This window comes from Caloenas nicobarica, chromosome 1 (genome assembly GCF_036013445.1).
Source record: "Caloenas nicobarica isolate bCalNic1 chromosome 1, bCalNic1.hap1, whole genome shotgun sequence".
NCBI lineage: Eukaryota > Metazoa > Chordata > Aves > Columbiformes > Columbidae > Caloenas > Caloenas nicobarica.
The window spans coordinates 363,033-388,505 of record NC_088245.1 but is presented as its reverse complement, the minus strand read 5'-3'; the positions used below and the strand labels follow the sequence as shown (position 1 = coordinate 388,505).

The 25,473-nt window shown below is 59.3% G+C and overlaps 1 protein-coding gene across 11 annotated transcripts in view; it reads right to left on the bottom strand.

Annotated features, from left to right (window-relative positions):
- SHANK3 (SH3 and multiple ankyrin repeat domains 3) overlaps window positions 1–23,498 on the bottom strand; it is a 364,754-nt gene extending 341,256 nt beyond the window's left edge. For 10 of the 11 annotated variants that reach the window (XR_010607209.1, XM_065647499.1, XM_065647531.1 and 7 more), the window contains exon 1: window positions 23,229–23,483. Coding sequence is in view for 10 of the 11 variants with exons in the window: in XM_065647499.1 (XP_065503571.1) it covers window positions 23,229–23,483 (255 nt within the window). In the remaining variant the exon portion in view is untranslated. Of the gene's footprint in view, window positions 1–23,228 lie in introns of all 11 variants that reach the window. The other variant, XM_065647548.1, reaches the window with a different exon arrangement.
- Between the last annotated feature and the right edge of the window lie 1,975 nt (window positions 23,499–25,473).

Genomic DNA, 25,473 nt, shown 5'->3' with positions numbered 1-25,473 from the left:
ACGGCTGCTCCATCCCCGCCACCAGCACGACACTGGTTCCTGGTACAAGTCAACGTGTAGATTCTGCCTCGAGGGAGCCGGTGCCCACAGAACGGCAAAGGGAGCAGCTCTGCAATGAACCCTCCATCAGGCGTTGTGCCGTGCTGTGCGACGGTCAGGTCCCCAGGGACCCCTCTGCAGAGCTGAGCACCACCAGAGAGCAGGGGCATTGCCAAGGGCCACAGTCCCCCCGTGTCCCCCGGCAGGGAGCAGGGCGACCTCCCGCCCTGGCTGAGAGGTGCGAGGTGCTCAGCGCCGGAGCGCGGCAGAGAGACCCGGCTCTGAACACACAGCCCCGTGTTGTCGGGAAGCACCAGCCGCTCATGGGAACCGTCAGTGGCCCCAAGGCTGGGATGCAGCCCTCGCAGCCTGGGATGCAGCCCTCGCAGCCTGGGATCCACGATCTTCCCCTGCGCTGCTTTCCTGCTCTCTGCATGTCCAGGGATGCTGGGATCTGCCTCGCAGGAGGGCCGGGATGCCGAGGCAGCCTAAGGGGTGGGAAGGCAGCATGCAGCCCTTTTGCTCCTCATTTCCCGGCTCCTCTGCTCTGTTGGTGTTTCCAAACAAGCACAGCCTGGTATCCCTGCCCAGACACACAAGGACAGGAACGGCTCGGCCAGCAGCAGGGGCAGGAGCAGCGCACAGCAAACCCTCTCCAAGAGCTGCACCGCAGCCCGGCCGGAGCTCCCGCAGCCGCGGGACAACCTGCAGCCCCAGCCACCGGGCCACCGGAGGGAGGCCAGTTGGACATGAGGAAAAGGTTCTTCACCCAGAGGTGCTGGACACTGGAACAGGCTCCCCAGGGAGGTGTCACAGCCCCAACCTGACAGTGTTCAAGAAGAGATTGGACAACGTCCTCAGACACACGGTGTGACCTGTGGGGTGTCCTGTGCAGGGACAGGAGCTGGACTCCATGATCCTGTGGGTCCCTTCCAACCCAGGACATCCTGTGATTCTATGACAAAGTTCATTTCTGTGCAGCGTGTTGTGCTGGAACCAGAGCCCAGATCGCAGAGCTGCTCCTGGGCCAGTCCTTGGGCTGGGAAATGCTGCACAAATTCCTTACTGACAGCGCACAGGGACTGGCACCGCACTAAAGCCTCACACAGACAGAGCAGATGATGAGAAAAAGCATCAGGAAATGCGTCTTCCCATCAGCCAGGACAGTAAACCACGCTGTACTCTCCCATAGAAGCAAATAATCTGCTTTCTTGAGATATTTGGGATGAAAAGTAAGTATCAATGTGACAAGTCAGGCTGGGAAAACGCTTGCTGGATCTCTTAATTGTCTTGCTTCTTGGATCTGGAGCTACAGTGCAAAGGCATTATACCACGATTCAAGTAAATGCATTCAGGATGACGCATTAATGTTAGGACTCTTCAGTATCAGAAAAGTACCAAGAACAATGAAAGGAATTCAGAAAACAGTTCATACTAGTTAATCTGAAGTGATCAAGGGAAGGAAAGACTAGTAAAACAAATACTAAACCAAAACAATTACTTTAATGGATCACTACAGTGTTGTACAGTTACAAAGACAGATAAATAATTCATGGTTGTTAGTAAAACTAAGTTAATGCTCCTGCACAGCCTTTTTTATGCAACACACTAACTGGCCAAGCAGCATGTACCGAAGCCCTGCAGCCCCTGGCCAGCCCAGCTCCTGTCCCAGCCACCACACGTCCCTGCGCCCTCGCTCCTTGTGCTACAACCAGTCAACTGACCAACCCCAGTGAGATGACAGATAATTCAGTTTGTGAGTGGCTGAACGATGCCCTGGGGCAAAGCCGAGGGTGCGCGCTGTCCTGGGGCCAACAGCCTGTAACGTCCTGCAACACCAAATCCTCGCAAACCGCTGGGAAACCGAAAGCCAAGCTGAAAACTATGCCAAAGCTTTTCACTACCTAGGTTGCAAAATGTAAGTTTCTGGATCTAATTCCATTAACTTTTGTAAAGAAGAAGTGAACAGGCTGGAGACAAAGCAGGACAATCTGTGATATCAGAGGGCTGCTTTTTCTCAAACACATGTTCTGCTGGGCTCCTCTTCAAAGACACAAGCAGTTAATGCACAGTCACAATACCAAGAGGTCTCATCAATGGGACGCAGGCAGGAGGACAAGCTTTGGGATTTTGTATATATAGGCTAATTTGGAAACAAAAGGCATAAACCGGAGATCAAGATTTCTGCATCAGAAAGTGCTCCGAATGAGTAACTTGGATGCAGAACACTGCCAGGCAGAAAATTCAGCTTCCTGCAGCTGAAAGAAAAAAAATGTAAATGCGAGATATATTCTAAAACTGTTACCTCTTTTGTCACCACACTGCTGACTTTGTAATCTGGGATTTAGCATTTTCTTTTCCCAGTCTAAAGCTCATGTTTTCATGCTGAGCTTCCCTACCGTGTAAAGTGGATTTGGGCGAACTCGAACCACGCTGTTCTTTCCTGAGCGGTGACTCCCCATAAACCATGTCGAGAACAAACCCTCTGGGGCCTCCGCAGATTTAGGAGATGGGGGGACACTCGCTGTCGTGGCACAGAGGCCCCCGAGCTGCCCTGTGGTCTCAGGGGCGCAGGAGATGTCATGGGAGCCCCGGGCCCACCGAGGAAGGGGCAGCACCCGGCTGCACCGCGGCAATGGCAACAACCTGGATTTTCTCACAGCTCGCAGCTCGATCCCCACAGCTCCTGGCGCAGCCCGGCCCGGTGCCGCGGCGAGGAGACACGTCTCCCAAGAGGTGCTCCTGCTGTCAGCTCTGCCGGCACCACCACGGAGAATGGACGGGGTTTCAGGCCCACCGGCCGTGCCTCAGGCTGGGAGAGGTTTGCCTGCTTTTTCCAGATATATTAGTATGTCCGACGAAGGACAATGCTGCTCCACAACTCCCTCCTGTCTCTGACAAGGAGCAGGCAGTAGACAAATGGCCCCAAGTTCTAGAAAAAAGCCCATGCTGCCATAAAAATATCTGGGACAAGACGTAATGAGAGATGGGAAAAAAGGAGGAAATCCAGAGCAGAACCAGCACCTATGGGATATCTGGAGAGTCCAAGTTTGAACACCGTCAGATTTGCAATTCCTTACAACCTGCTGCCAAGCTCTCGCCTTCGACCTTCACACAACTGGCTTGCACGGCCCATCCATCCACACGCCATCCACAACATTGTGAGTTTTTAACAATACACTCTCTGGTTAAACGCATAAAGCCTTCCTGACGCGCAGAGACAGCCAGGGCAGCGCTGGGCAGCGAGCTCGTCTGCAGAGCTGCACGCACGCGCTCCGGGGCCTCCCTCCCAACGCCTCTTCTGTTAACTTCCCGGGCTGTGCTTGGTCCCCACAGGACACTAAGAAAGAAACAATTTCAATTATGTTTCTTCAGCACTTGTGCAGATATTCATTTTTAAGGTATATGATTCACAGACTCTAACCGCAGACTGAGATACGCTGGGGACAGCAAAAGAGCAATTTAAAGCCAGAGACGCGTGCTGAATAGCGCGGCAGGGTGGTCAGTTCGGGCCGAGCCCATGACAGCCCCTCTCTGCGTGCAGAGGGCACAGCCCTCCTCCAGAACCCAGGGAGAAAACATCATGAGTCACCTCACCCGTGCTCGATAAAACTGGAGTCTGAAAACGAACAGCATGCTCTAATGTCTGACACTGAGTTTGCACAACGTGGGCAACAAAGAACTCTAACAGCGTGTGCTTTATGAAAGGTTACCTCGTAAATTTATTATTACAATTGAACTAACTTGCTGAGGGAAGGGCCGAGCAGCGCAGAGGGAGCTGAGGCTGCGGGGTGAGCGAACCGCCCTCGCCCCGCGAGCGCAGCATTCGCAGACCACGAGTGCGACCAGGGAACCGGCCCAGCGGTAACGAACCCGAGGGACCCACCGCTCCAGACATACGCTCAGATACACCCAGAGTAGCCCATTAGCAGATCAGATCCACCGTCAGCAACAGCTACCACCAAGCCTACCTACCAAAACCCTACATGTGAACACACATCAGGAAATTTTCCAGACGTAATTTAAAGATTCAGGGACACTCACGCGGTCCCTGCAGGCACCGCAGACACTGAGGAGCCCCGGCCATGCCAGAGCACGTGTCAGCTGAGCCAGCCGGGGCAGCAGCGGAGCCGCAGCCGTGGCCCCGGCGTGCGACCGGGACCACCACGTGTGCCCCCAAGCGCTGCCGGGGGGTTGCACCTCAAAGAGCTCCATGGTACAGGTGCCACTGCTGGTTCCTTCCAAGAGCCACCAGAGACGCTGCACAGGCTCCAAGGACTGGCATCTGATGGGGTGCAAGTCTCCGCCCTGGCCAGACACGGGCAGGGTCGGTCATTAGACTCCATCCTCATCACAGCCCAGGCAGGCGCTGGGTCCCGCTCGCAGCCATGGAGACCGTGCTGGCTGAGCACTGACAGCCTGCGGTGCCCTGGGCACGTCCGTCCCGGCACACATGGGTACCGGCACTCCAGGGCTGGATCTACACGAGCTGTGATCCCACTGGACATGGCGCAGCCAGCCCAGCACTGCCTTGGATGCTCTTCCAAGCCCACTGCTGTCGGGAGCGGAATCACACCAGCTTCAGCCCTGACCTGGGCACCAGCTCACACACTTGCACTGAAACAGCACCCTCAGACCAAAGTATCAAATGGGACGACATGAGCAGCGCTGATGAGGGCAGACGCTGGCGCGAGCCGACACTGATCCAGCGGGACGCTTCCGCCCCCGTCACCCAGCCTGCGCGGGGACACGCAGCTCGGCACGTGTGCTGAGGAGCGGCCGGTCCTGCTGCGCGGTGCCGCTGGGGAGGGACGGAGCGGGCACGGCCGGGGAGGGGGCACAGCCGAGGAGGGGCACGGCCGGGGAGGGGGCACGGCCCAGGGGCATGGCTGGGGAGAGGCACAGCTGGGGAGGGGGCACAGCCGAAGAGCACGGCTGGGGAGGGGTCTGCCACCCCACGCACAAGGGTGCCGCTGGCAAAGTCCTGCGCTCTGGCAGCGGGACACTTCTCCCAGCCCCACGGTGCTGTGACCAACCGCTCGTGCGGAGATGCTCCTTCCTCTGTTTGCACTTCCAGCTCTGCCTTCACACGTTTTCCTCGCACATGAATAGAGTTGGCAGAGGTTTTGTGAAGTGGGTCTGCAGCACTGTTCATTTTTACTGTAATTTTCCAGTAATTCATGTGGGCTTTTTTCACCTAAGACTTCGTATCCACTTTTTTTTGGAAATGTTGATAAACAACTTCGGGGTCTGTTTCGATCTGGACAGCTTCAGCACACAGGGTGTCGTGCCACAGCACTGCCGGGCACAGGAACACCAGCAGCTCGGCAGCTGGGGACAGCAGGGAGCCTCTTTTTGGGCTGATCCACAGAGAACCGTACATTAAAAATGAAGCTAATCTCAGAATTTTCCACCAACCCAGATTTTAATAAAAATAATCTCCCCTGGAGATAGCTGTAATATAAAGCTCCAATACTGCTTCTCGTACTGTGGCCCATGCTTTCTTTCCAGTAACTGTGAATTATGGCTCAATTATGTTCACTTTGCCCTCTAAGCAAGGCAAAGGAAGAGGGAGGGCTGCCCTCATATCTCCTTTCCAAAAAAGAATAAAGTGCACAGCACAAGCTGGTGCGTGCTCCTGCGCTCCTCGCCGCACGCACAGCAGATCTCATGCTCGCGGTGCCATGTGCTTCTCTTTGCTCCCAGGATGTGTGAAACCCACACTGAGCTGTCCATATTGGCCATAAACAAACCCTTCGCTCCCAGAGTGGGTCAACAGTTGAACCTTCGAGCTACAGAAGCTCTGGCAACTACAGGTCTGCAACTGTTCGGGGGACAGAGCTCAGGAAGATGAGAGAAATGCCCAAATGACAGTTTAGCCCTAGGAAAATGTGCCCACTGTATCCTTCATGCCTTCCTGACTCTGCTCCATCCACTTACCCGGCAGTCACGCACTCCTGCACCCCACACTGCTGCCCGGTCCCCAGTCCCCAACCCCACCAGCATCACCCCCCCCGCAGGTCCGTCCCACGGGCTGTGGTGGCACCTCCGAGGTGGCACCTCCTGCCTCAACCACCTCTGCACAGAAACCTGCTCGTGGGACGGGGAGCCAGCGCAGCAGCAACCCCCAGACAGATGGACGGGGACTTCACAAGAAAAGAGGTTTTCTCTTTTTAAGTAGAAAAAGCAACAGCAAGGAGTCATACAACATCCTGAGTCCCCAAGGATCATGGAGTCCAGCTCCTGTCCCTGCACAGGACACCCCACAGGTCACACCGTGTGTCTGAGGACGCTGTCCAGTCTCTTCTTGAACACTGTCAGGTTGGGGCCGGGACACCTCCCTGGGGAGCCTGTTCAGTGTCCAGCACCTCTGGGCGAAGAACCTTTCCCTCATGTCCAACTGACCCTCCCCTGGCACATCTTCTGCCGTTCCCTGGGTTCTGTCCCTGTCACAGAGAGAAGAGCTCAGCCCGGCCCCTCCTGCTGAAGCTGCAGCCCCATGAGCTCTGCCCTCAGTCTCCTCCAGGCTGAACAAACCCAGGGACTTCAGCCGCTCCTCACATGGCTTCCCCTCCAAATGTAAAATTTCCACTCTGGTCCGTGCAGCCGGTCTGTGCTGGGCACAGCTCAACCCGGGCAGGGCCCCCGCCGCCCCCAGCCCCTTCCCGTCCTCCGGCCGGCGGGAGGACAGTGACTTTCCACAGCACCGCCGGGAACAGAGACGCCACCCAAACAGCCTGTGTCCTGCTGCTCGCCTCCCCGAGGTGAAAGCACGGGAATAGTTATTGCAGAGCCCAGGATCTGTCCTGCACGAAGAAGCTCCCACAGGGACCCCAGGTCATCACGCGGGCTGTGTCCAGCGTGTGCCCCCACAAAGCTGGCTCTGGCGGCAGATGAGGAGAGACAGAGGCATCAGCAATTCACCCAAGGATGCTGGAGGCCTCCGAGTAAACCTGATGGGCAAGAATGAAATGCGGGTCCTATTTACACATTAAATGCATTTATGAGCATGTACAGCTGGAAGTCAGGGAAGCAAAAGCATAGCCCATGTTAATGAGAGAAAAATTGTAGCTCAGATGTGTGGTCATCACGGGTGAGACCTCTTCTCATTTCTCTCTCCATCATGTAACGCCTCTGCCCCCGCTGTCTCTGAGCCTCGAGGAGGAACCGTGACTCTTCACCTCAGCTCTTGCACCGATGCTGCTTTTGGCACCAGCCCTTCGGCAGCAAAGGGCGCAGCCTAAGTGTGAGGCTGAGGTAGCTGCTGCTGACCCACTTTACAGACAAGCTCTCTGCGAGGCTGGGCAGCGTCACCGCAAACACAAGTGAGACACGAACGCTCAGCTCCAGGAAAGCTTTTCACCCCTGCTCCGGCACCCTCTCCCTGTAAAACGCCACAAACAGGTTGTCACAACGACCCGCGATGCTCAGCACAGATGGACAGTGCGGCCACGGGGGCTGCCGCTGCCCACCCTCGCCCCTCCTCGCCCTGTCCCCCCCGCAGCACGGCCCACGCGCCGGCCCCGCGTGTGACCGCGGTGCCGGGACCCCCGGAGCCGTTCCCGGGTGGGGTCCCGCTCCGTCCAGAGGGACGGGTGCGGATCAGAGCAAATGCACAAGGTGGAGACACGTGTCTTGTTAGTCAGCGTCACGTTCACATCTCCCCAGAGCAGCGGAGGAAGCAATTAACTGGAGAGAAAGACGGGCTGAGGGCAGAGCCGGCCTGCGCGGCAGGGACGGTGCCGGGGACGCGCCTGCGCCGGTCCCAGGACCGCAGCTCCTCCCCAGGAAGGTCCTCAGCTCCCGCTGCCCCGGGACGGGACGGACCCGCTGCCAGAGCCGGCCCGGCCTCTTCCAGCCCTGCACCAGCGGGAGCTTCGGGCGCCCGCGGCTGCAGCCCCAGCTCAGGCCGACCCCAGCGCCCGCAGCGCCCGCCAGGCCTCGCCGTGCAACAGCCGCACCGGCCACCGCCGCGGGGACAGCATGCCAGAACGCCCCGTGTCACGCAGCGTGGTGATGTCCCCCTGCCCTCCCCGGGGACGGGACACAGCTCCGGGCGCAGCACGGGCACCTCAGCCACCAAACTTCACAACTGCCTGGCCCTGGCAGCTGGGACAGGCTGTGCTGCGAGGGGAGGCCCTTCCCCGCCGGCCCATCCGAAACGCCCGCGGAGCAGGGCCCGGCAGAGCCGACTGCGCCGGCCGGGAGGAGCAGACGGCTGCATCCGCTGCGCTGACACACATGCATGTTCACGTGGCTTTCTTTAAATCAAGTCTGAACGGTTTTATGCAAATAAATCGCATCTATTCAAAACAACTCATTAAATAATTCACCCACAATGTCCCAAAGGGTGTTGCACAACACTTGGCAGCTCAGCTTCCCACCCCCAAAATAATCAGCTGCAGCCACAGATCCAGCACAGTGACCCGCAGCTCTCCCGCTCCAGGCAAAAGCCTCCCTGCACACACACAAAACAGCAAAGTGGATTGATTTAAGTCAAAGTGATCACCAATTTTAACCATGATAAATCAGCTGGCAGAAAATCTGGATATAAATAATCGAGTCTGCTGTTGTTTTGCATTTGTAGTCCTTAGCTATTTTCCTAAAGAAGGCTGAGTCGGATCAATTCTTAACCATTACATTAGATTAATTTGCAATTTAATATAGACTTTACAACCAAAAATGCTTTTTCCTAAGTAGATAAACTGTAACTGTATGCATCTATTTAAGCAATTATAATGTAAAATATAAATGCCATTTTTAAATTTTACCCTAATATTTTAGAAAAGAGTGAGAGCAACCCTGGCCAATGGGTTTAGCATTAACTGTTAAACCGCAGCGCCTTTGCTGAGGGACACAACCCACGTTAATCACCAGTGTGCAAACATCATGACCCCCGTTAACGACCAGTGTGCAGACATCGTGACCCACGTTAACAACTAGTGTGCAAATATCATGACCCACATTAATGACCGGTGTGCAGACATCGGCCGCCACCTCTCTGCTCCTCCCCTCCCTCGGTGCAAGGGGCCCCGCAGCCACGCTCCCGGCGCCGGGGGCTCCGGGGCTCACACCGGCCATGTCTGCCGGGGGCCACGTGGCAGCGAACCCCGACCCGCCCTGGGTGCGAGGGACACTGGATAAAACGTGAGGGTTTGTTATACTGAGGATCGTGGTCATCTGCAGATCCTACCATCTGGATGCTGATAGAGTGCTCAAACATTTGCATTAGGAAAACAGACACAAAGCTTCAAAGAGGCTTTAAAATATGTCACGCTTGGTGTCGCATTCAACAGCATACAGTAACGAAGCATGGGGCTGCACAGTGAATAAGAAAGATAAAAAAGTGGAACAGCTGCCTCATTCACTGAGCACTATTAATCTGATCTGAAAGAGGCCGGGTTCCTATGCAAAAACAATGTGCAGCTTGTAACCAAAAAGCATCTCAAAGCATGTGCATAAGTGGTTTGATTCTCTCCTAAAAGGGGTGAAAAAATCTAATTCAACTACTGACAGCTAGAGATTTTTACAGCAGCAGAAAGTAGATGCTTTGGCCAAGGATCAAAGTTTTCAGCGCAGGTTTAGGCTACTCTAGAGGTCAGTTCCTGACCTCCAGGTCTTCCCTTTGCAGCGATAAAGTTCTCCTGATTTTCCTCTTTTTCACTGCTCACATAGCTGAGAGAGAACAGAGCATGGAAAAAGGAATTTTAGGATCCATGTGGTACTGGGAAACCAGTGAGAGGTGAAGCCCAGACAGAGGAGAGGAGCCCGGTGCCATGGCCAGGGCCAGTGCCTGCCCGGGGGACGCGGCCCCAGCAGAGCCCCAGCGCCAGAGCCCCAGCGCCAGAGCCCCAGCACCGCCCCAGCGCCAGAGCCCCAGCGCCAGAGCCCCAGCGCCAGAGCCCCAGCAGAGCCCCAGCGCCAGAGCCCCAGCACCAGAGCCCCAGCACCAGAGCCCCAGCACAGCCCCAGCGCCAGAGCCCCAGTGCCAGAGCCCCAGCGCCAGAGCCCCAGCAGAGCCCCAGCGCCAGAGCCCCAGCGCCAGAGCCCCAGCGCCAGAGCCCCAGCACCGCCCCAGCACCAGAGCCCCAGTGCCAGAGCCCCAGCGCCAGAGCCCCAGCAGAGCCCCAGCAGAGCCCCAGCGCCAGAGCCCCAGCACCAGCCCTGCTCTCCTCACCCGTCTGCTCCTGTTGGTTCCTTCCCAGCCCGGCACAGAGCAGCCGCTGCAAACGGCAGCACAGGCTGGTCCTGCCTCCTGCTCGTCCTCCCGAAGGCAGCCACGGGACACAGGCTATGTCCTCGGCCCCTGGGAAAGGCCCCATGGTAAAGCAAGGCCTTCCCATTCCCAGGGTTAAAAATTACTCAGAGAAGATAAAATGCAAGAACATGATTTTGAGCTTTTTATTCCTGCTTTGCGATAGCAGATAAGGACCTAAGTTGGGCATGGTGTGGGCGGGTGCATGTTTAAACAGCGGGCTCCATCCGTGCCGCCGGGAGCTGACGACACGTCCTGGTGTCGGTCAGGGCGAACACCCGAATAACGCCAGACACCATCTCCCTCGGCCCCCAGACCCACCGGCAGCCACGGGGAAGCGAGCGCCGGCACTGGCAGGGACTGGCCATTACCGTTCCTGCCGGCAGCCACGGCCGCGGGCACCATTTCACCCCAGAGCCAGCTGAACACAACCCAAAGAGAAGGGATCCCCCTCCCCATGATGGAGGCGGCTCACGGACACGTCAGGCTGCTCTGCCGGAGTGGACACAGCTCCAGGCTGACCCGGCGTAGGGACCTGCTGCGGGTTACAGCTAACAGGGAAAAATGTTAGTTTAACCCACAGCAGCTCCTCAGTCTGGCTGTAGCATGATTTAAAAGGGAAAAGAAAAAGAGTTGACAGCACACAGTGGAGAAGAAAAGCCCTCGGAAATCTCCAGGAGGAAGTCTCATCAGCTGTACGTCGCTGTTCCTCCAGATCTTTCCGAGCTGTTTCAATAAGCTCCAGCTCTCTGAGAGTTAGCAGCTTCCTAAGCACCACTCGTCTGCAAAAGGCTCTTATCTCTCTGCGTATACATTTTTTATGTGATGTGCTGAACCATGATTCCTTGGAACAAGTTTTCCCTGCTTCCAGTGAAAAAGTAAAAAGAAATCCTGCACGTCGTTGTTCTGTAATGACAACCATGGTGGCAACTGGCCATGTGGAGGGTGGCCAGTGCTGCCCACTGGCTGCTGCACAACGCGTTTTCCCACGGGATGCATCCCGGCTTTGGTTCGACACCGTACAGGATCCCAGCACCAGCAGAGGCTGCAGACAGAGAGGACTTGGATGGCTGCTGGAGGCGCTTCTGCACTCTCCTATGAGTATTTCTGTATCGCCACCTTTTCCTACCACTGGGCCCCAAACGAGGTTGCAGCTCACTTCCAAAGTGCTTGAGCCACGAGACTTTGAGAATCGGTTTTCAAACATGTTTTAATGATACAGACCTACAATTCATAACTATTTCGGAGAAACAAACCTTAGCTTGGGCATGTTTCTGTCTCCTTAAAAACCAGACTATAATTTCATGAATCTTGTGGGTGTTTTAGATAATTTTATCCTAGGTCTCCATCACCCTCTCCCACAGAGCCATGCACAGTGAAAAGCTGAGCTGCAATGGCTCTTCCCGGAGGATCAGAACCCACGGGCCAAACGCAAGAGCAGGCAGGTGGGATAGACAAGGTCCACAAGCATCAGGAAGGATCCTCAGGGCCTTGCACATCGTCCTCCTCTTCCCTTTGCCCAACTCATCCTCCCCGTGCCAGGGCCAGCGTGCGCCAGAGCTCACACAGACCAGGGCTAAGGGAGGAGGGGAGGCTCCCTGGTTATCAATCTCCAAATATGTTGCAATCTTGGGAGTCCCTACAGAGCCTGGGCTGTCAGAACGAATCAGTTCCCTGCCCTACAGCCACAGCACAGAACGAGTCCATGGAGCTAAACGCTGGCATATCGCTGGCAGGAGGCACGTGGAGCCACACACCGGACGGCACGGCCAGCAGCGCCGAGCCCAGCTCCTGTGCTACTGGTCTCAGCATAGCTGAGCGAGGACTGGGACTGTGACCAGAGGCTCGCACGGGGGCCAGTGAGATGCTGGGGCTCCCCACGCTGCGCTGGCAGCACGGCAGACTCAGGCAGCAGCCCCACTCCCCAGGGAGCCTGCTCAGCCCTGGTCACAGCGCTCTGCTCAGCCCTGGTCACAGCGCTCTGCTCACCCTGCTGAGCCCTGGTCACAGCGCTCTGCTCAGCCCTGGTCACAGCGCTCTGCTCACCCTGCTCAGCCCTGGTCACAGCGCTCTGCTCACCCTGCTCAGCCCTGGTCACAGCGCTCTGCTCAGCCCTGGTCACAGCGCTCTGCTCACCCTGCTCAGCCCTGGTCACAGCGCTCTGCTGAGCCCTGGTCACAGCACACTGCTTACCCTGCCCACCCACACTGTTTGCAAGCCCACCGAGCAGGATTACTCCCCAGATTCCGCCCTGCAGTGCTCTGACACACACCAGGGCAGCTGGGAGTGCGCGGGTCCAGCAGCAAGTGTTGGATCCTGCGGGAGACGATCCCTGGAGCCAGTGGCGCCGCGCTCGCCAGCCGCGCTGTCTGCGGGCGGCTGCTGAGCAGAGCGTGCCGGCTCTGCTCCCCGCGAGCTCTGCACCGGGCAGCCCTTAATCACACCAGCACATACCGCTGCTCAAACACTGTGCCACCAACCAGATGATTTTTCCTCCTTTGATACAACAGCAGCCTCTCATATTTTTCTGTGCAGCAGCAGCTGGTGGTGAGGAGGGATTCTGTGCAACTGAGTGGTCCCCCATGCTGATTCATATCAACATATAGCATACACAGGGCAGATCTACCCAAAGCCTGCATGTCAATGACACCAGCGCTGGTGCCAGGGGGACCTGCGGGAACCCCAGCTGCCACACAGACCCACGAACCCTCCCCTGCTCTGCCAGCACCCGAGGCCGCCCCAGGAGCAACACGGATTTGGGACAGCAATTTACATAAGTATACATGCCAGCAGATTTTCACTATGACTTTTACTATTAGGTTTTTAACCCACAACAAATGTCAAGAATAGTTTCATTCATCCTTCTCAGTCGTGGGCAAGGCTGCTTGAAGGTAAAGGCGCCCAAGACAGTTGGTTAACATTCAGGGACTGCTTCTACCAAGCTCAAGATCAGAGCATCCCGACGCGCAGGAAGTCAAGGAAGGGAGCCAGGAGACCTGCGTGGTTAAACAGGGAACTGCTGGGCAAACTCAAGTGGAAGAGGAGGGTTTACAAATCATGGAAGGAGGGGCTGGCCACTTGGGAAGAATATAAGGCTGTTGTCAGAGGATGTAGGGAGGCAACTAGGAAAGCTAAGGCCTCCTTAGAGTTAAACCTGGCGAGAGGGGTCAAGGACAACAGGAAGACGTTCTTCAAATACATGGCAGATAAAACTAACACCAGAGGCAATGTAGGCCCAGTGATGAATGGGGTGGGTGCCCTGGTGACAGAAGATACAGAGAAGGCAGAATTACTGAATGCCTTCTTTGTCTCTGTCTACTCTGTCTCCACTGTCCTGAGGAGCCCCGTGCCCCTGAGGCCCCAGAGGAAGGCAGGGCAATGGAGGAGTCTGCCTCAGTTGATGAGGACTGGGTTAGGGACCAGTTAAGCAATCTGGACATCCATAAATCCATGGGTCCAGATGGGATGCACCCGCGGGTGCTGAGGGAGCTGGCTGAAGTCATTGCTGGACCGCTCTCCATCATCTTTGCCAAGTCTTGGGAAACGGGAGAGGTGCCTGAGGACTGGAGGAAAGCAAATGTCACTCCGGTCTTCAAAAAGGGCAAGAAGGAGGACCCGGGCAACTATAGACCGGTCAGCCTCACCTCCATCCCTGGGAAAGTGATGGAACACCTTATCCTTGGTGCCATCTTAGGACATATCAAGGATAAGAGGGTCATCAGGGACAGTCAGCATGGCTTCACCAAGGGGAAGTCGTGTTTGACCAACCTCATAGCCTTTTATGAAGACGTAACAAGGTGGATTGACGATGGCAGAGCAGTGGATGTGGTCTACCTTGACTTCAGCAAAGCATTTGACACCGTCTCCCACAGCATCCTCACGGCAAAACTGAGGAAGTGTGGACTGGATGATCGGGTAGTGAGGTGGACAGTGAACTGGCTGAAGGAGAGAAGCCAGAGAGTCGTGGTCAATGGGGCGGAGTCTGGTTGGAGGCCTGTATCTAGTGGAGTGCCTCAAGGGTCAGTTCTGGGACCAATACTGTTCAATATATTCATCAGTGACTTGGATGAGGGAATTGAGTGTACTATCAGCAAGTTTGCTGATGACACCGAGCTGGGAGGAGTGGCTGACACGCCAGAGGGCTGTGCTGCCATCCAGCGAGATCTGGACAGGCTGGAGAGCTGGGCGGGGAAAAATTTAATGAAATATAACAAGGGAAAATGTAGAGTCTTGCATCTGGGCAGGAACAACCCCAGGTTCCAGTACAGGTTGGGGAATGACCTATTAGAGAGCAGTGTAGGGGAAAGGGACCTGGGGGTCCTGGGGACAGCAGGGTGACCATGAGCCAGCACTGGGCCCTTGTGGCCAAGAAGGCCAATGGCATCCTGGGGTGTATTAGAAGGGGGGTGGTTAGTAGGTCGAGAGAGGTTCTCCTTCCCCTCTGCTCTGCCCTGGTGAGACCTCATCTGGAATATTGTGTCCAGTTCTGGGCCCCTCAGTTCAAGAAGGACAGGGAACTGCTGGAGAGAGTCCAGCGCAGGGCCACAAAGATGATTAAGGGAGTGGAGCATCTCCCTTATGAGGAAAGGCTGAGGGAGCTGGGGCTCTGAGCTGGAGAAGAGGAGACTGAGGGGTGACCTCATCAATGTTTATAAATATATAAAGGGTGGGTGTCACGAGGATGGAGCCAGGCTCTTCTCGGTGACAACCAACAGTAAGACAAGGGGTAATGGGTTCAAGCTGGAACACAAGAGGTTCCACTTAAATTTGAGAAGAAACTTCTTCTCAGTGAGTGTGACGGAACACTGGAACAGGCTGCCCAGGGGGGTTGTGGATTCTCCTTCTCTGGAGACATTCAAAACCCGCCTGGACGCCTTCCTGTGTAACCTCACCTGGGTGTTCCTGCCCTGGCAGGAGGATTGGACTAGATGATCTTTCGAGGTCCCTTCCAATCCCTAACATTCTGTGATTCTGTGATTCTCATATCAATTGCTTTCAGGAGCTCAGCATTTCTGTCTGCTGGGCTGTTCACAGTCAGCACCATGGTATGCAGCACATGGCACCTGCACCACTGTGCAGAATAGGGTTGGACTCAATGATCCTGAGGGTCTCCTCCAACCAAAACGATTCTGTGATTCTATGAATAAAGCTCTATGTGGCTGCTGATGTGAGTGACTGCAGCTCGCCCCGGACGGCAGAACGAGCAGCTCTGCTGCCGCGGGCTGCAGCGTCCATCCGGCCACTTCACACACTGCCGAGCAGCTACTGAGCCCGCGCGGGCAAACCAGTGGTAGCTCTGCACACACTTCCCATAGCTAACATCCACCCTGTGCCACGGGCAGTCCCCAGGGGACAGGGGACACCGCAGCGGAGCAAGAGGCACTGCCTGCCTCAGCAGAGGTGTGTCCACTGGCACTTCCTACATCCCCCATCTTTTCCCTGCTTTTATTTTACAGAAAAGAAACAACGCAGCAGGTAGCACGCTTTACAGAAGGGGCCTTTTATTTATAGACGCAACAGCCCACTTTTGCAAGCTGCCTGGGCAGAACCGGTGTCCCCTCTGCAGCACCCGGAGCCCCGTCCCCATCCCCACCGCACGTCCCCCCTCCGGCCGCCGGCGAAGCCGCGCGTGTCCCCGTGGTCTGTGGCCACTGGCTGGGCCACGGCTCTGGCCACCGCGCCCCAGCCTCACCGGGCCGCAGGGACACAGCACCGGTACGGCGTGCAGGAGGGACCGCGCTCGCAGGCTGCGGCACAGCGAGTTCAAACCAACCCCAAACGAACAGCGGCCACGCAGCCTGCCTTCCCACCGTCAGTCCTGGCTAAGCACAAGTTCGGGAAAACTTTGCCTATCTCTCTTTTACAATAGGAAAATTTATTTCTGCATTTCCCTTGGCTTAAGAGAAGAATCAATGCTTTGTGCACTGGTTTTCAGGCTTTTCTTTCATTTGCATTAAGGAGATAACAAGCCAGAAAATATTAACCTGAAGTGTCAGGTGACTGAGAAGCAGGATAAGGGCAGAGCCTTTTCTGCAGCCACAGAGAGAAACGAGCAACCCCATCCCACAGCAAAGGGAGGCCCCGGACCCAGCAGAGACCCCAAACGGCCTCTCCCAATGGAGCTGGGGTCCCACCCCCCAAGGCCCTTGGCTGTGGGACGTCTCCTCCTCGGTGCCTCACACATCACCCTGCGCGGAGGAGCGGTCCCACGGCACGGTCGCTGGCACAGGACAGACGTGTCGGCCCCGCTGCCCGCACACCGCAGCGCGTCCTTCCGCAGGACGCGGATCCTCCAGCACCGCCCGGGCCTTCCCGGCTGCAACACGGCCCACGGGCCGCGCTTCGGCGTGATCCGCTCTGCAGATGAAACCGAATTCTGCCCAGGGCCACAAACCCACCTCTCTGACTGTGATTCTGCCGGTTTGGGAACCGATGATCCGGCCTGAAACCACCACGGCTGTCACCACAGGGCTGCACCCACACCGATGCCGTGATGTAAGGAGCCACTGAAGGGGGAGAGTTGTTTTTACAACTGATCTGGCACCTGACCCCAGCGGGGGGAGGACTGAGAGACTGCAGACTATGAACCTTCATGTAAAACACAGTCTCTTCGAACTAATCCCAGAAGGCAAACTGATTACTGTATTTGAAAAGTTAAGCTAGGGGGAAGGGTAACCAAAGAGCCAGGAATCTGTATTTTAAATAAATCAATAAGGGGAGGGGGTTGTTAGAATTAGATGAATGAGACAGGTAAACTGAGGCAGGGTCGGGCAGTCTGTAAACCCTGCAGTACCAACCACTGGGGAACGGGGGAGGGAAACTGCAGTTGGGATTTGGGGGGATATAAGCGGGGGATTTTTGCCCTATTCCGTGTGCCTACCGTTAGGTAGAACACCCAGTCTTGCAAAATCCTTAATAAAATCTGCTTTGCTGAGAGATCCTGCCTGGGCCTATTCTATTGGCAAGGTGATTGTTTCCTACAATGAGAGACAGCGGCTCCCGCTCGGCACTGCCCGCTCTGCCGGTGCCGGGGAGCAGAGCCCGCGCTCGGGCATCACCGCGCAGCCGCGGTCACACAGCTCCCGTGGATCAACAGACACACGGCTCCCATAGACCCGCGGACACACGGCTCCCGCAGCCCAACGGACACACGGCTCCCGCAGACCCGCGGACACACGGCTCCCATAGACCTGCGGACACACGGCTCCCATAGACCTGCGGACACACGGCTCCCATAGACCCGCGGACACGCGGCTCCCATAGACCCGCGGACACACGGCTCCCATAGACCCGCGGACACACGGCTCCCATAGACCTGCAGACACACGGCTCCCGCAGCCCAACGGACACACGGCTCCCATAGACCTGCGGACACACGGCTCCCATAGACCCGCGGACACGCAGCTCCCATAGACCTGTGGACACGCGGCTCCCATAGACCTGCGGACACACGGCTCCCATAGACCTGCGGACACACGGCTCCCATAGACCCGCGGACACGCGGCTCCCATAGACCTGTGGACACACGGCTCCCATAGACCTGCAGACACACGGCTCCCATAGACCCGCGGACACACGGCTCCCATAGACCTGCGGACACACGGCTCCCGCAGCCCAACGGACACACGGCTCCCGCAGCCCAACGGACACACGGCTCCCATAGACCCGCTGACACACGGCTCCCATAGACCTGCGGACACACGGCTCCCATAGACCTGCGGCCACGCGGCTCCCGTAAACTGATGGTCTCTCTGGCTGGTGTCCTCATGCAGCCCAGACACTCCCGAATGGCACCGTCACATGAAACCCATCCACAGCTCCATGCTTCTCCAACACAAACACCTTTCTATCTCTCCTCCCAAACTAGCATCTGCCCCTCAAAGGGTCTCTTTGCTCTCAATATCGTTCTTCCCCTCCACCACAACACGAATTGTCCTTCTTCCCCCAGCCAGGCCACCACTATGATCTGCCCTGACTCCACCTCGGGGGTCCCGGCAGACGGCCGCCCCCTTGCACCCACCACCCCAAATCCTGCTTGCAGGAGCACCGTGCCCACCGTCTGGGTGGGAGGAGCAGGAGCTGGGGTCCCATCGCAGTGGACCCCCCAGCGGGCTGGGGCTGGGCTGGCCCAGGCACCTCCCAAGAGCTCGGTCCGCAAACACACGGGACGCTGCTACTTAGAGAACTCACAAACTGCTGGTGAGAAGGGAGGGGAGGAGAGGAGGCGAGGACCCAAAACTGAAGCAACAAGATGGACCTATCTTGTGACACATCCCTCTCCCCAAACACTTGGCTTGAGTGCCTCACCTGCCACACAGAGAGCTCACAATGGGGAACAGGGAACAGTAAATTTGGGGCACTATGAAAAATATCCAGCCAAGTAGTGGAGTCACCTGCCGGGGTCTGTGCAGGACAGGGGACCCTTCAGGGCCTCATGTGGCTCCTGAGCACAGTCCCAGGCACTCCCCGGCACAGGGGCAGCCTGTGCCAGCACGGGCCAAGCTCTGCGTTTGTCCTCCAGCCCCTGCCCAGGACAGCCCACAGCCCCATCACCTGCACAGCCAGCCCATGGGGAACGGTCAGCCCCGAGCCAGCTCTGCCCAGCAGAAAGGAGGGACACCTGCAAGCTCTGTGCTCAGTACTCTGAGGGGTTCATCGCCTCTTTATGTCCCCAGCAGAGCTCTTCACCTCCAGGGCAGGGAACGCCACCAGGTACTTCCGCACTGCGAGAAGGGAGTCTGCTTTTGGCAACGAAGCTGTGCTCCCTTCCCTGCCACGCACCCCTCCCCAGCTCCCGCGCTGCACAAGGGCCCGTCCATCTGCCCCGTCTCCATCTGCCCCGTCTCCACCTGCCCCATCTCCGCCTGCCCCATCTCCGCCTGCCTCTGCATCTCCTGCCCTGCTCCTCCTGCCCCCCCGGCTCCATCTCCTAGGCTGTCTGTGGGGGTACAGGGCAGCTCAGCCTCCCTTCCCTGAGCTCAGAGCTGGTGCAGGTTGCTCAGACTATTTAACCTGGAAGTGCTTGGCCCATCATTAGGATGTAAACGGTGAGTGATGTGCCTGAAGAGACTGCCTTTCAGAGACAAGGTCACAGCCTGGGTGGCGATTTGCTCCTAACAATGGAAACCACTAACAGTGAATTTGAAGGCTTTCAGCTGAATAAAGACAGTGGTGGAGAGCTGGAAAGGAATGTAAAAGAGGCTTGGAGACAACTCCAAGAGAGCTGGGAAACTTGACTTGAAAAATCAGCAACTTCACAGTCTAAAAACCCACCTGGAGGCTCCAACCCTGACAGAAGACAAGAATAAACTGAACTCTGCCCAGCTGAAGTCCTGTTCTCTGAAACACTGGCAGCTAATGGAGTCTGTTACTGAAAAGGTACCTGTCCACCAACTGCCTGAAGATCTCGAGACAATCCCCACCTCCAGGCAGAGCTTGTCATAGCAAAGCCCACAGCACATCAGCCACAGGCTGCAGCTGCAGCCAGACCCAGAGCCCCAGCGGCACTCCTGGGAGGAGGGTCCGCGGTCACTTCACACTGTGCAGGAGTCCATCGAGCAACATCCCCTCGGTACACCTACCCTTTGCCAGCACCACACAGCCCATTAATGCAACAGCCTTCTGTGAGCACTGCCTTGTTCTGCCAGGGCCGTCCCTGCCACTAGCCTGAGCACTCTGCGGACTAGTGACGGCAGGGAGAACGGTGCAGGGAGCAGCACAGTGGGGAGCAGAGGGTCTGACAGAGCAGCCTGGTACCGTCCTGCCTCCCACAGCTCCCAGGGCAGGCTGCGCTGCAGGGTGCTGCACCCACATCTCCTGCACCCTGCCCCTCTCTGCTGTGCCGGGGAGCAGGTGCCACAGCACAGCCGCCAGCTCCCACCTGCACCCCATGAGATCCCGTGCGCTGCCCCGGGGGCCGGGCAGCAGGGACAGGGCTGGCCGGGCAGTGCTGCCTGTCCACGAGCGCCGTGCATGGCCACCGAGCTCGCTACTCGCGCTGCAAACCAGAGCCCTGAGCCGTGACTGCAGTGAATTCCTCTGTGCTGCAGCCAGGCTGGCGGTGTGCAGGTTGCGCTTGCCAGGATGCGAGTGCCATGGTGCTCTCACCCATCCCCACCACACCCCTGCCTACACCCCTGCACTGCCTGCCCGCACCCCTGCCCGCACCCCTGCGCTGCCTGCCCGCACCCCTGCGCTGCCTGCCCGCACCCCTGCCTGCACCCCTGCACTGCCTGCCCGCACCCCTGCGCTGCCTGCCCGCACCCCTGCCTGCACCACTGCCTGCCTGCACCCCTGCGCTGCCTGCCCGCACCCCTGCCCGCACCCCTGCGCTGCCTGCCCGCACCCCTGCCTGCACCCCTGCGCTGCCTGCCTGCACCCCTGCGCTGCCTGCCCGCACCCCTGCCTGCACCCCTGCACTGCCTGCCTGCACCCCTGCGCTGCCTGCCCGCACCCCTGCCTGCACCCCTGCACTGCCTGCCCGCACCCCTGCCCGCACCCCTGCCACCTCGCCGCTGTCCCGGGGCAGCAACGCCACCAGCCCCCAGCCCCAGGCAGCCCCCAGGGCTCCGCAAGGGCTCCTACTCCGCTGGCTCCCACCCCCAGCCCATGGAGGTTGCACCAGAAACATTTCCAGCTCTCTGATAAGCATCTGCCCCTTGGGGAAGGAGATCTGGGAGGGAAATTCCTGCTTTACACATGCAGAGATGCTCTGCTTTGCACAGTGCCCCATTCTTTGCCATCTTCGGTCTGGCAAAGCTGAGCTGCTTCACTCCGACTGTGGGACTATCCCCTGGTTGCAGTGGAGGACTTGTGAGGAGGAAGAGGGTGGGAATTACAACACACCATCACTTTGACTCCAGCGCCGCCGCTTCCTCCGATGCCCACACACACTCCCAAAACAAAGGCAGGAAGGGAGGTGCGGAGAGGTGCACAGCCGTGCCCAAGAACAGCAAAGCAGAGTTGGATACCGGGCAACGTGCAGAGCAAGGGCCCTCACTGACAGTCCTTGGGCGCTGCCCCATCCTGCACCTCACAACAGGATCTGGGGCAAGGGCTGGGGCAGGATGAGACCTGTGTCTGTGCATCAGCTCAGGGATGGGTTTGCACAGGGATGACAGGAGGACCTGATGGGGCTACTACAGCAGTGAAGGGAAAGAGCAGACCCTGTGTCTCTGAGAGCATTGCTCACGACCCAAGCAGAGGCTGTGGTAGGAGCGAGCAGCTGTAAAGCCCTTTCTGCAGCACAAGGTCAGTCCTCCCTAGAGCAGAGCATCTGTCCAATTCTTCGACAGCAAAGGCAGCGCTGCCTCGCCTGTCTCTGCCGCTCCCCAGCGCTTGGCAGCGCAGCCTGCAGAGCCGTGCCTGTGAGCGTGCCAGCACCTCAGCCCAGCGCTCAGCCCCAGCGCCAGCATGCTCTCGCAAGCTCTCTGGCCCCAGCCGCTGCCCCTCCCTCACCGAGCAGGACCCCCACAGCAGTGCCCAAGAGAACTCCTTCCCCACCAAAGAAGTGTGCTCTCGCTTCCTGCAGTCCTCTGCACCCCCAGAAATGCTCTGCTCTCCCCAGGTTTCTGCCTCCTCACCTCTCCCCACCCTTCAGCCCTCTCCTGCCCACAATACCTCATCCCGGAGCACAGGCTCCCTGTGCCTCGTAGCCCACACACCCCCAATGCTCCAGCTCTAATGAGCACTCTTCATTAGGGCCACAGTTACTGCAGCCCTTCACTGAAGTCTTGCCCTGCACTGACCAAGCTCAGACTCCAAGCACTCGCTCCCCCCGAGCAGCCAGCATCCCAGGTGACCCTCAGCACTGCCCCGGTCTGTAACAGCCACCCCACGCTTCACCGCGCTCTGCCAGACACCTGCTGTGCCTGGGATAACCAGCCGCCGTTCCACCCCCTGCCCCTCCGTGCCACACTTCACAGCCACCCTGGCCAACACACCATGATGCCCGTGACTCCTGTGTCACACCTCGGCTCCCGGCAGGTCACACCTGCATGTCCTGCCTGCGGCACGGTGGCCCAGCACACCACAGCGCACCGCACTGCCGTCCAGCGCAGCGGTGCACCCTACACGCCCAACCTGCTGCGCTGCACCCGGGCCTGACACCCGGCACCTGCTGCGGTCACATCGGCACCCACGCACAGCCCACGCACCCTCACACCCGGCTCGGCACAGCCCTGCCGCCCGCACAGCCTGCCCGGTCCTGCCTGCCCGCACTGCCCGCAAGGAGCAGCCTCAGCTCCCGGCGCTGCGGCTCCGGGCTCCCGCAGCCCGGCCCCGCCGGTACCGGAGCCAGCGCTGGAGCAGTACCGGTGCCGGTGCCACGCCGGTGCTGGAGCCTCCCGAGCTGCGCCCGCTCCCCGCGTCCAGCCCCGCCGCCCCCGCGCTCGGAGCGCAGCCGGTCCCGGGCCGGTGCGGACCCACGGCGGCGGGAGTGGCCCCGAGCTACGGCCGCGCCGGGGCCCCGGAGCGCCCCGAAAGGCAGCGCTGCAGCCGCTGCCCGGCCCGCTCCGCCCGCCTCCGCGCCGGGCTCTGCGGAAAGGGGAGCGGGGCTATGGGGAGCCGGGGCAACCGGGGAGCGGGGCTATGGGGAGCCGGCGCAACCGGGGAGCGGGGCTATGGGGAGTGCGGCAATAGGGAGCAGGGCTATGGGGAGCGGGGCACCGGGGAGCGGGGCTATGGGGAGCGGGGCTATGGGGAGTGCGGCAATAAGGAGCGGGGCTATGGGGAGCGGGGCACCAGGGAGCGGGGCTATGGGGAGCGGGGCGCCGGGGAACGCGGCAACAGAGCGCGGGGCAGCAGCGCGCCGTCCTGCCGGGGCCGTGGCCGGCCGCCCCCCGCCCGCGGCGGTGCGAAGTTTGGCGGGTGGTGCTGGGTCGGCAGCCGTCGCGGAGCGGGGCCTGTCGGGGTGCGGGTCGGGGCGGGCACTCACCGTCTGCTGGAGGTCGGGGATGCCGATGCGGACGACGATGGCGCCGGGCGCGGGCTCCTCCATGCGCGCCGGGGCCGCCAGCTTGGGGGAGCGGGGCCCGCCGGGGCCCCGGGCCGGGTCGAGCCGCGTCTCCTCCCGCAGGCCGGCTCCCGGCTCCCCGGCGGCGGCGCGGGGCTGTCGTTCCGGCGGCGGCGGCTGCTCTGGCGGCGGCGACTCCGGGCTCTCATGTTTGCTGCCGGCGGGGCTCAGAGGCATGCTCCGTGCGGCGCGGCGGGGCGGCCGGCACCGGCTCCGGCACCGGGGGCCGCGCTCACAGCCCGCCCGGGGGCCCTGCGGGGTGAGGAGAAGCGGTGAGCGCTGGGACCATCCCCCGGCAGGGGCCAGGGACCCCCACCCTGCACATGGGCAGCCCTGAAGGGACCCCGCGGGATCTCGCCCCCCCGGCGGGGATGGGATCCCCACACCGCACACGGGCACCCCCGCGGGGGGACCCGGCAGAGGACGCCCAACCTCCACTCGGGGACCTGGGGGGGAAGCTCCGGCAGGGGCCCGGTGCGGGACCCCCACGCTCCACCCAGCCCACCGTCGCAGGGAGCTCATACAGGACCCCTGACTGCCCTCCGCAGAGAACCTCCTCAGGACTCCCCAGCCAGCCACACAGGAATCTGGCAGAGGCAGCCCCACGGGGTTCCCCATGGCAGGGACCCTGCCGGGACACCCTCCACACAGGGATCCTCAGGTTGGGGGCCTTGCAGAGGACCAGCCCCACCCTACACGGGAATCCCCAAGTCAGGGACCTCACAGAGAAGCCCCACACCATGCAGGGATCCCCACAAGTGCCCCCCTATCGCCCCCCCAGCAAGGGCCAACGGCAACGGCAAGCCCTCCCCACCGCCGCAGCGGGCACAGCCCCCATTGCAGTGGCTCCCACCAGCCACCCCAGGGGACCCATCCTCATCCTGGCAGAGGGACGGGGCAGCAAAGCATGCACCTGCGCTGGGCTGACCCCATCGGGCACAGCAACCCCAGCGCCTCTGCTCCCCCTGGGAGTGCACTGCATGCACCAGGGCCAGCACAGAGGGGCTGGACACGGTGCCCTGGGGCAAAGGACGGGTTGTCCCAGCTTCTGGGGCCTGCTCTGCTCCTTCAATCAACTGCCTTCTTTGATCAACTGTCTTCTCTCCACACCACCATAAGTGCCTGCAGTTCATCCCAGTGGCCTTGTCCTCCATCTGCAACCATGATCCTCCATCTCCACATCAACACCAGCATATATGGGGGGCCTGCCTGGCTCCTTCCCCATCTGCCGGGAGGACTCATGATGGAGGCTGGACATCAGCAGGACAAGTAGGTGTGACTCAGGCGGGCTCAGCACCCTGCCTGTCTCTGGGTTTTACAGGGAAAGGTCTTGGTTCTGGCCCTGCCAACTGTTCACCATGCAGTAGCTGGAGTGCTGCCCACTGCGGGGTCCCCAAAGCCCCTGCTCAGAGGCGGTCGCCACCCAGCGCGCCCATGCACTCCCACACACAGCAGGGCTGGCCCTGGGCTGCAGGAACAGCTCCACCAGGCTCCGGGAACACCTCCACCAGCCCACCAGGAGTGGGGCTGTCTGCCAGGGGCTTTCCCAGCCGGCTCCTGCTTGGACAACACGATGCAGCAGTGCCTTTGTGCCAGGGTTTTGGGAGCAGGATGATGGCTGACCTGTGTTCCTGCTCCAGAGACCTGTCTCAGATAATCCGTGTGTGCACACACTGGAGTGGTGGCAGGCACAGACAACATTGGCTCCAGCACAGAGTGGGGACGCAAGCAGCTGCCACCACGGGCTGCTATTTCTGCCAGTGCCCCTGCCAGTGAGGGCTAATTAAAGCCAGGAGGTCCCTGCCTGCTCAGCAGGTCAAGCCCTTGCTCCCAGGCAGGGCCAGGCCAGCGATTGCCCTTCCAAGAGCAGATGGGACGCTGGGCTGAGCCCTGCAGGACTGTGCATGGGACTGTGTCCGGTCCATCACTGGCTGGGAGTCAAGGCTTTAATCGGCGTGACAATCCTGAAACAGAAATAGCCCCCAAACCACTGAGAGCTGGACAGATTTACGGTATGGCCTGGATCTGTCCAGGAAATGAGTAATGGCTCTTCCTTCAGCCCTCCCAGCCTGAGGCCGAGGGACTGCACACGGCATCGGTGAGAGCCAGACTGTGCCAGGGCAGCCAGCCCCACGCAACCCTCCCAGCTGGAGCAGCATCTGCTGCA